This window comes from Sinohyriopsis cumingii, chromosome 10 (assembly GCF_028554795.1).
Source record: "Sinohyriopsis cumingii isolate HCF-2022 chromosome 10, ASM2855479v2, whole genome shotgun sequence".
NCBI classification, from domain to species: domain Eukaryota; kingdom Metazoa; phylum Mollusca; class Bivalvia; order Unionida; family Unionidae; genus Sinohyriopsis; species Sinohyriopsis cumingii.
In genome coordinates, this window is record NC_142970.1 from 28,746,510 (window position 1) to 28,758,715 (window position 12,206).

Sequence of the window (12,206 nt, forward strand, 5' to 3'; positions counted from 1 at the left end):
TAGCTTCTAGAGAACACGACTGAAGAATAGACCCCACATGTTGGGAAGTGGCTTCGAAAGGAAAATGTTTTCCCTCCCGCAGACAGTCAAAATAAATACAAATCCCAAACATTACAACTAAAAAAACAAAACAATACATATAAATATGTGACAGGAGTTAACACAATATGATCATTACCATAGTAATAGTGATATTATGAACATTACCATAGTAATAGTGACATTATACCATAGTAATAGTGACATTATGAACATTACCATGGTAATAGTGACATATGAACATTACCATAGTAATAGTGACATTATACCATAGTAATAGTGACATTACGAACATTACCATGGTAATAGTGACATTATGAACATTACCATAGAAATAGTGACATATGAACATTACCATAGTAATAATGACATTATGAACATTACCATAGTAATAGTGACATATGAACATTGCCATAGTAATAGTGACATATGAACATTACCATAGTAATAGGGAAATATGAACGTTACCATAGAAATAGTGACATATGAACATTACCATAGTAATAGTGACATATGAACATTACCATAGTAATAGTGACATTATGAAGAGTTATTACAATATGAACATTACTATAGTAATAGGGACATTATGAAGAGTTATTACAATATGAACATTACTATAGTAATAGGGACATTATGAAGCGTTATTACAATATGAACATTACCATAGTAATAGTGAATTATGAATAGTAAACAAATAACATTAAAAATGTTTATATCACAAAATGAAATTTAAAAAACCCAAAACAAAGTGTAAAGATACAAGACTGTCCGCCCGATTTTGAAAGAAATTAAACATAACGGCAATCAGGTAAATGTTAATACAATTATGGGGATATTTTAAAATACTATACTATATATAAAGACAAAGGATTTGCCTATGCAGTTTCTGTCAGATCTTGATGTTTGCAAATGAGAAATACATGCTAGTCATCTTCTATGAATGCCAAATTCATGTGATAACAAAAGTTAAACATTATCATGTAGTAACACACCAACACATGCTTACCAATCTCATTGAAACATTATCAAATAGTAACACACCAACAAATGCCCACCAATCTCTTTAAAACAATATGAAGAAATAACACACCAAGACATACCTACCAATCTTTTTCAAACAATGTGAAGCAGTAACACACGAACAAATGCCTGCCGATCTCTTTAACACATTATCAAGTAGTAACACACCAACACATGCCTACCAATCTCGTTAACACATTAAAATGTAGTAACACAACAATAAATGCCTACCAATCTCTTTTAAACATTATCAAGTAGTAATACACCAACACATGTCTACCAATCTCGTTAACACATTATCATGTAGTAACACAACAATAAATGCCTACCAATCTCTTTTAAACATTATCAAGTAGTAATACACCAACACATGCCTACCAATCTCGTTAACACATTATCATGTAGTAACACAACAATAAATGCCTACCAATCTCTTTTAAACATTATCAAGTAGTAACACACCAACATATGTCTACCAATCTCGTTAACAAATTATCATATAGTAACACAACAATAAATGCCTACCAATCTCTTTTAAACATTATCAATTAGTAACACACCAACACATGCCTACCAATCTCTTTAACACATTATCAAGTAGTAACACACCAACACATGTCTACCAATCTCTTTAAAGCAATATCAAGTAGTAACACATCAACACATGCCTAATAATCTCTTTAAAACAATATCAAGTAGTAATACACCAACACATGCCTACCAATCTCTTTAACACATTATCAAGCAGCAATACACCAACACATGCCTGCCAATCTCTTTAACACATTATCAAACAGTAACACACCAGCACATGCCTACCAATCTCTTTAACACATTATCACGTAGTAACACACCAACACATGCCTACCAATCTCTTTAACACATTATCAAGTAGTAACACACCAGCACATGCCTACCAATCTCTTTAACACATTATCAAGCAGTAACACACCAGCACATGCCTATCAGTCTCTTTAACACATTATCAAGTAGTAACACACCAACACATGTCTACCAATCTCTTTTAAACATTATCAAGTAGTAACACACCAACACGTCTACCAATCTCTTTAAAACAATATCAAGTAGTAATACACCAACACATGCCTACCAATCTCTTTAACACATTATCAAGTAGTAACACACCAGCACATGCCTACCAATCTCTTTAACACATTATCAAGTAGTAACACACGTGCACATGCCTACCAACTGCGTTAAAACATTATCAAGTAGTAACCCACCAACACATGCCTACCAGTCTCTTTAACACATTATCACATAGTAACACACCAACACATGCCTACCAATCTCTTTAACACATTATCAAGTAGTAACACACCAATACATGCCTACCAATCTCTTTAACACACTATCAAATAGTAACACACCAGCACAAGCCTACCAATCTCTTTAACACATTATCAAGTAGTAACACACCAATACATGCCTACCGATCTCTTTAACACATTATCAAGTAGTAACACACCAGCAGATGCCCAAAAATCTCTTTAAAACAATGTGAAGCAGTAACACAGCAATACATGCCTACCAATCTCTTTAAAACAATGTGAAGTAACACACCAACACACGCCTACCAATCTCTTTAAAACATCTGAAATAGTTACACACCAACACATGCCTACAAAACCTCTTTAAAACAATATCAAGCAACAATGAACCAAGACATACCTACCAATCTCTTAAAACATTATGAAGTAACACACCATCACATGCCTATGAATCTCTTTAAAATTATTTAAAGTAACACACCATCACATGCCTACCAATCTCTTTAGTACAATATGAAGAAGTAACATACCAACACATGCCTGCAAATCTCTTTAAAACAATATGAAGTAACACACCAGCACATGCTTACCAATCTCTTTTAAACAATATGAAGTAACACACCAGCACATACCTACCAATCTCTTTTAAACAATATAAAGTAACACACCAATACATGTCTACCAATCTCTTTCAAACAATATAAGTAACACACTAATACATGTCTACCAATCTCTTTAAAACAATATGAAGATCTAACACACCAACACTTACCTAAAAATCTCTTTCAAAAGTTAATGACGAGAGCATCTGATCTCGAAGAAACTTTACAGGCATAAGAGGTAAAACCTATAAATACTTCTTAACATTAAAACTTATTTATAATTTTCATGATGCCTATATTCTGTGTGATTTTATAGTGCCAGGTTTGACTAGTACAATCATTTGTTCTTTGAGCGGATGCGATTACAAGCACACTAACATTTCCAACATCTTGTGATATCCATACAAAGCCAAAACCATAGCTAAATAACAAACGTCTCACATGTTATGCCCATGTAACATTAAAGCCCTAATGCCATTGCTACACGCAAAAAGTAGTATGTGCCAGGTCATTTGAATAATACTAAATTATGAAAGATAATGGTCCTATACATCCTTGGGTTCCACTGAAATCATACAACATCAACGCTTCATCGCATTGCAGGTCATGTAGTTTCTCTTTCAAACTGGGAAACCCTGCCATTTTTGACATGCGTATGAATAAATCTGATGTTGATAGTGATAGGCGATATTCATGGCTAAACTCATGTCAGTCAAAATCTGGAGCACAGTCTTGATGACAAAACTGTTGAAAACATAAGCAGCCAACACCATGCAATACTGCGTTATCTTCAGCCCAAGTTCATCCTTCAATGTGCCACAGCCAATCACGAATATTCACCAAAGCCTTAGTTGTATCTAATGCATGCATTTCTTCTCAGATCTGCTTTTAAACGTGGGACTGCTTCACTTCATTCCGTCTCTGATTAATGTGTGTGCCATATGTGAATGCTTTTGTTATTAGACTATTTTATCACATCACTATTTTGGAGCACTTCCGAAAATGAACTGAATTATGAGACTTCGTTGATCAAATTAAAGGGTGGCATCTCTTAATTCTAAACTGAATATCTGAACCTTGTTTAAACCTAACATCTTATTTCAAAGAATGTCAGTTTTTTATTGTTAATCATTTCCGTCGTTCCAAACTTCAGTTAGACTGGAAGAATGTTTAAATGTATGAGAGACAGCAGCACTGAGACCTAAGATGTTGAAGATGACCACTTGGTAGCCATATTGAACATCAGATCGATATTTTTTTTCATTCAGGACCAGCTATATATTTATTAGAAGTCTTTTATTTAAAGTCTCATATCAAAATGACTTTTAAATTAAAACAAAGAAAGAAGCAAGAATTTCACAATGGCTTCTCTGGTTGCCATATTGGACATCAGATTGTCACCATCTTACTTTAGGACCAACTAGATATCATAAGAAGTCTTTCTGTGAAAACCCAATACTGACATGGCCATCAATGCAGGTGGAAAAATGGTAAGATTTTCGAAATAGTTACTATGACAGCCATACTGGATTTCTGTGTAGCTCCATTTTAAATTAGGACCAACTAGATCATGGAAACAATGTGCATGTAATACTTTATGGCAACATGTAAGAAGATTAAGAGTAACAATATTAAACTTGTACTAATGGATATATGAATGTCTAAGTATGGATGACTGATGATGGACAACACACAATGCCATAAGCTCTTTCAGTATATGACAGATGGATGTCTAAGTATGGATGACTGACGAAAGACAACACACAATTCCATAAGCTCTTTTGATCTATGGCAGATGAATATCTAAGTATGGATGACCGATGACAGACAACACAAAATGTCATAAGCTATTTTAGTCCATGACAGATGGATGACTAAGAATGGATGACTGATGACGGACAACACACAATGCCATAAGCTCTTTAAATATATGACAGATGGATGTCTAAGTATGGATGACTGATGAAAGACAACACACAATGCCATAAGCTCTTTTGGTCTATGACAGATGGAAGTCTAAGTATGGATGACCGAAGACAGACAACACAAAATGCCACAAGCTCTTTTGGTCTATGACAGATGGAAGTCTAAGTATGGATGACCGATGACAGACAACACATAATGCCATAAGCTCTTTCGGTCTATGACAGATGGATGTCGAAGTATGGATGACCGATGGCAGACAACACATAATGCCATAAGCTCTTTCGGTCTATGACAGATGGATGTCTAAGTATGGATGACCGATGACAGACAACACAAAATGTCATAAGCTATTTTAGTCCATGACAGATGGATGACTAAGAATGGATGACTGATGACGGACAACACACAATGCCATAAGCTCTTTAAATATATGACAGATGGATGTCTAAGTATGGATGACTGATGAAAGGCAACACACAATGCCATAAGCTCTTTTGGTCTATGACAGATGGAAGTCTAAGTATGGATGACCGAAGACAGACAACACAAAATGCCATAAGCTCTTTTGGTCTATGACAGATGGAAGTCTAAGTATGGATGACCGATGACAGACAACACATAATGCCATAAGCTCTTTCGGTCTATGACAGATGGATGTCGAAGTATGGATGACCGATGGCAGACAACACATAATGCCATAAGCTCTTTCGGTCTATGACAGATGGATGTCTAAGTATGGATGACCGAAGACAGACAACACAAAATGTCATAAGCTATTTCAGTCCAAGACAGATGGATGACTAAGAATGGATAACCGATGACAGACAACACATAATGCCATAAGCTCTTTCGGTCTATGACAGATGGATGTCGAAGTATGGATGACCGATGGCAGACAACACATAATGCCATAAGCTCTTTCGGTTATGACAGATGGATATCTAAGTATGGATGACTGATGACAAACAACACACAATACTGAACTTATCAATAAATTATCCAGGCATCAAGAAATTGACAGTGCATGATACTTTAATGGATGTGTGTATGATATTTAAGTATGGATGACTGATGACAAACAACACACCATGCCATATTAGCTCTTTCAGTCCATGACAGATGGAGGTCTAAGTATGGATGACTGATACAGACAATACACCATACCATAAGCTCTTTCAGTCTATGGCAGATGGATGTCTAAGTATAGATGATTGATGACGGACAACACACTATGCCATAAGCTCTTTACGTTGATGACCAGTAGAGCTAAAATTAATGAAAAGTACCACTGTATACTTAAAATGATACAAGGTGGTGATGGAAGATCCTCCTTAAATTCAAACCATTAAATGAAATAACTACACTGTAAATATGAACATATGCTTCACAGATAATAAGGACTCCTTTATCAACTGCAACTTACACGCCGTAGAAATGCCAGTAAGCATCTCCAAATGATGCCCACGTAATTATATGTTTATCACAGATGTGGAATGGGACCGATTTATTGGACATACTAGTTTTGAAACTCAATCAACACAATTAAACATTCCTACTGTTTGAAATGTCTGTGCATATAAATTAGACATTTTATTATTGATTCAAGAATATAAACCATGACCCTGAACATAATTTTGAGCCTTTTCTTTTACGTTTACATACATGTATGTTCAAAAGTTTCAAGTTTCAGATTGTTCATTCAAGTCGAACATTTTTACGTCTTTGTCTCACTTGTGGGAGATGTTTCACTTGATTTTAGTCTTTGCTCAACTCTTTCTATCCTGTTAAACCATGCTTGGAGTATACTGAGGTAGGATGCATCCGGAACTCGAGTCTACTGAATTTCCTTGAGCATTTCATTCTCAAAATTGGGGTCTCCACATTGCTGACTGAGTGTTATCAGTGCTGAGCTGATGTTACTCCAACATCTTTGGAAGTCATTGGCATTCATCATGCATGACTTTGTATGCCCATATAATTTGTTCCTGTCATCTCGTAGACCTTTGACCAGATTCATTTCCTGATGACCCAGAGATGGCATAATGTTATTAAAAAGTGCTGACAGCAGGGTGATGTCATAGTCATCCAGGTTTGTATCATCTCCATTTGGTGGGAACATGATGTCCATCTGGGATGGATTCAACACTCTTTTCTTAAGAAGACTGTCTATGGTACTCCTGTTATTGGCCAGATGCTGGTCCAGAGTGCAGGTGGGAGTAATGACCATATGATGGAAAAGTTTTCTCAAAACCTTTGACCCAACATCATTCAACAGATATGCAATGCACATGAACCTGTCTGTGTCACTGGTTGGTGTGGATTGCATGGGACCAACAGAAGCTGAAAGACAGAAAACAAAGGTTACATTTAAAACAAACAGAAAATCATGTCTGTGCTTTGTCAAAATATACAATCACATTACCATATGAAATATTAATTGGCATGAATAGACCATACTGGATATGAAGCTTCATATATGACTTTAGCCTTGGATTTTGTAAGATGAAACATATAATCATTAGCTTTTCATGCTGGTCACAAAACACATGGGTATTTATTTTACCAAAACAAATTCATCCAATCCTATTTTATGGTGAGTTCTATATTGAGAAATTTGTTGTAACTGTTGAGTAAATTCAGTAATCTTTTCCATTGCATTTGATCATGTAACATTGTATAAAGTCCAACAAACCAAAACTGACTTGTATTTTTGTATACAGTCTTCAAATTGGCTCTAATAAACTGACTTTCATTTGTGTATACAGACTTCAAATGGCTTTAATATACTGACTTTTATTTGTGTCTACATACTTCAAATGACTTTAATACACTGACTTTCATTTGTGTATAAAGACTTCAAATGGTTTTAATATACTGACTTTAATTTGTGTATAAAGACATCACATGTCTTTATTATTTTGAATTTTATTTATGTATACAGTCTTCAAATGACTTTCATATACTGACTTTCATTTGTGTATATAGATTTCAAATGGCTTTAATATATTGACTTTAATTGGATCATGCAAACTGCAAGATATCTTTTTGCTTGTTCATATGGAAATCATCTGTGGCTGTGACAAGAAATTAATTTGTGAATAACAACAAACTTTCAAATGAACAAGCTGGTTATCAACATGTGATCATTAAATACCCAACACTGGTATAATGCTATACAGTGTTCAGCAGTGAAATATGTAAAGAAAATGCATATTTGTCAATAAAACATGTCATGGGATTTTACTCAAGGCGAATTATTTGGGTTTTCATCAAAAATATATGTAGAGCTAACCCTGGAACTATATGAGATGCATGCAATAATTCTAGCATGAAGAGTGGTTGATAAATAACCTTAAAGCCACATTAAACCGAAGTTAGTGAAGCATGAATTAATGGTCACAGTGACCTACTTGTATGCCAAAAGTGTAGTACTTATTAAGATGCATTCTCTAACAAGTTTAATGAATCTATATATCACAGTATAGGGTGCAACAACCTATTTGGTCATGAGCCACATAGAATTTAATTATGCAAGTAAAATGTGAAATGTTAGTCTCAGTGATATGTTTGCATTAACGGTAAAATGCTAGTTAGAGAGATGTTTGGCATTTGTAGAATGAGAAAAGTCTGATAAACCAACTTAAAATATACCCAATGTCAGTGAAGCATGCAATATATATATATATATATATATATATATATATATATATATATATATATATATATATATATATATATATATATATATATATATATATATATATATATATATATATATATCAAAGTAATCTACATTTGCAATGGACTAGGTATAACAGTTTACATCAGAGCGCTGAATGCTAAAGACAAAAAACTTAACCTAAATTTGAAATGTAGGTCACAATGACCTTCAAATTTGGCAAGGGCATGCTACTGATAGAGATCATATAACTGTATCATGAACAGCAACTGACATATAAATGTGCTACAAATATAACAAAAGTCAGTAAATAAAAAAATAGGTCACTGCGTGAGGAATGTGTAGTGCACATCAAGATGCATCCCTCGTCAAGGTTCAATATTCCAGGCATAACATAATATATATAGTGTGGAAAAAACCATGTGTTAAATGCAAAACCTGATCATGGATGTACAAAGCCTACTCAAAGTGGTTGGATCATCCACCTCAGATATGGGAGGTTGCAGGTTCGAACCCTGACTGAGTTACAATAAAGGCTTGGTACAAGCAGGTGCTTCGCTTGGTGCTCATCATTAAGGGGTTATTGTTAGGACTGGTTGGTTTGGTGCCAGGCTAATGTGAATGGGTGAGAAATGATGCTACCTGTCCGCGGCATGATGCCTAGTCCTATACATATCAATAAACTGCCATAATGCAGACATTGTAGAGATATGAATAAAATTGTTGGAATCAACCAATATCAGTATTAACGATCTCACGTATCCATTCCAACACTGTTTTATATGACCAAAGAATTATACTTGCATCGTGTTCCTTTCTTGCTGGCAAACCACTTATCAATTCGAGGAAATATTTAAGGGATTTATTGTGCTGGGATCATTTTTATTATGTCAGTAGTGACCTTGACCATTGACCTTTTGACTCCAGAGTTAATAGCTTTCTTCCTTGCAATAAGTGCATGCCTTCCTCAAATGGTAACTGAAGATGATGGAATGTTCAAGTTATTGTACATAAACCGTTCTTCAGTTAGATTAACCCTGACCTTTGAACCTCAAATCAACAGAGCTTTTCCGTTTTCCATGTGCAAGCAATACACACAGTTTAGGAACTGTTGATGGTGGATATCTCAAGCCATTGTAAGGAAACAATTTTTCTTTATTCTCAGTTTTCAACCTTGGCCAGTGACCTTCCCATGCTGAAAATCTCTTTATGCAAGTACATGGTAACCACAAAATGTCACACTGATTGGTTGTGGAGAATTAAATGATGTTGTGTAAAAAACTGTTAACATATTGTGGTTGGATGGATGGACAGACACCCAGACACCATCACAACATAATGCCTTCAGCTATATCATTAGCATATAATATTACTACTACTACTACTAATAATAATAATAATAGCCTCAACAATAACAGATTTGTATTGCTGTGATGAAACCTTTACAAACTATGCTGCAATAGATGTGTAAGATATATAAATATGACTAATGTACTGGTCTGAAAATATTATTTTGTTTCATTCAATATTAAAATTGTTCAGATGTAGTCTCCAGTGATACAGTCATCACATTCTAGGAGGCTATTTACATATGCTTAAAAAAGGTCAATGTTATCAGTGGAAAACAATCTAATTCTTGTGAAATTGCGTTTGATCATAAAAAATCCATTGCTGCTTGAAAACAATTGTAAAACCGGTTCAGGAACAGCATTTGTGATCCATTTTCATGTTTCATTCACCTTTCCTCGGATACTCCACTTTGCACCTGTCCTCACCTTTACATCAAAATGCACTTATCGTTTTGTTTGTGTTCATTCTGCATCCTATTTGATTCATTCTTAAAATGTATAATTACTCCTTACTGGGTCTGCACCTTGTTTCATTGTCTCTTGGTTGTAATGGATTTTCCAAAACATGAGGCCTGTGTAAAATTATCCATTTCAGGGTCTGCACCTTATTTCATTGTTTCTTGGTTGTAAGGGATTCTCCAAAACAAGAGACCTCAGCAGGCCTGAGACCACTCATCTTGGTAATATTTACCTAAAAGCCAGTGCTCTGCAAGGGCTGTTGACCAACAAATATGGATTACTATGTTCCCAAATAATCAACAATGTTTCTAATTTTAACACTGGTGAGACAACTGGATGTTGGGTTGGCAATTAACACATTACAGAGGAAGAGGATGCCAAACGTGGTTAAATTTATTTGTGAAGCTTTTGTGACATTGAAATATGCAATCATTTTTATAAAGGCACCTGACTGATGACAGATGATGCATTGATACGTGCCACCCACATAACCAAAATACAACAGAATATAAACCTATAGCCAGGTGACCTAATATAACATCACATAAACTTATGACTGGTGCCCTAACAGTAAAAGAAAAGAAGGCCACTACATTTACTAATTCAATCTAGCCATGTTGACAATTTAATTACATTTGTTAATTGGACAACAAGTATATTTACTAATTAAATCTGGGGATGTTGTCAATTTAGTTGCATTTGTTACTGGACTACATGTACGTGCACTAATCCAATCTGGTAATGTCGTCAATTTAAATTATATGAGACCAATGATGTAAACAGAATGAAGCAACTACTGAGATCAGATTTGACTGAAAGTATAATAGATTATCTTTTATACAGATCACATCAAAAAATCTGTTCTGCAGAAAATATGTTTTAAGATCAGATGTAAGTTTAAAAAAAACCCAAACAAACACCTGCATCCAATCCATGTATAATTCTGGGAGTAGTCTAGCCACCACCACCCCACACACACTATCAAATTACTCTAAACCATTTTAATTGATGAGTCATTGTCATGTTACTCTAAGATACTTCAACAGATGCCAGTATTTTTCTTACTATGCTAAGCCAGTTCAACTGATGTCAGTCTATTTCATGTCACTCTAAGACACTTCAACTCATTTCAGTCTTTTCCATGTTACTATAAGACACTTCACCTGATGCTGGTCTTGTTATTACTATGCTAAGCCATTTCAATTAATGTCAATCATTTTATAACACGCTAAGCCACATCAACTGATGTCCATTCTTTTCATAACACTATACCACATCAACTGATGTCAGTCCTTTTCATAACACTCTAAGCCACATCAACTAATGTCAGCCCTTTTTGTAACACTCTAAGCCACACCAACTGATGTCAGTCCTTTTCATAAAACTCTAAGCCACATCAACTGATGTCAGCCCTTTTTTAACACTCTAAGCCACACCAACAGATGTCAGTCCTTTTCATAAAACTCTAAGCCACATCAACTGATGTCAGTCCTTTTCATAACACTCTAAGCCACATCAACTGATGTCAGTTCTTTTCATAACACTCTAAGCCATTTCAAGTTATGTTTGACTTTTTCATATAATTCTAAGCCACCTCAACTGATGTCAGTATTTTCATAATTCTCTAAGCAACATCAACTGATGTCAGTCCTTTTCATAACACTCTAAGACACTTCAACTGGTGTCAGTCTATTTCATGTTACTCTAAGACACTTCAACTGATGTCAGTCTATTTCATGTTACTCTAAGCAACATCAACTGATGTCAGTCCTTTTCATAACACTCTAAGACACTTCAACTGATGTCAGTCTATTTCATGTTACTCTAAGACACTTCA

The 12,206-nt window shown here is 34.9% G+C and overlaps 1 protein-coding gene across 1 annotated transcript in view; it reads right to left on the bottom strand.

The window, feature by feature from the left end:
• Nucleotides 1–6,445: 6,445 nt before the first annotated feature.
• LOC149789817 (uncharacterized) overlaps nucleotides 6,446–12,206 on the bottom strand; it is an 89,539-nt gene continuing 83,778 nt past the window's right edge. The window contains exon 11 of the mRNA XM_089973361.1: nucleotides 6,446–7,222. Coding sequence (XP_089829487.1) covers nucleotides 6,717–7,222 — 506 coding nt within the window. The 3' untranslated portion in view covers nucleotides 6,446–6,716. The remainder of the gene's footprint in view (nucleotides 7,223–12,206) is intronic.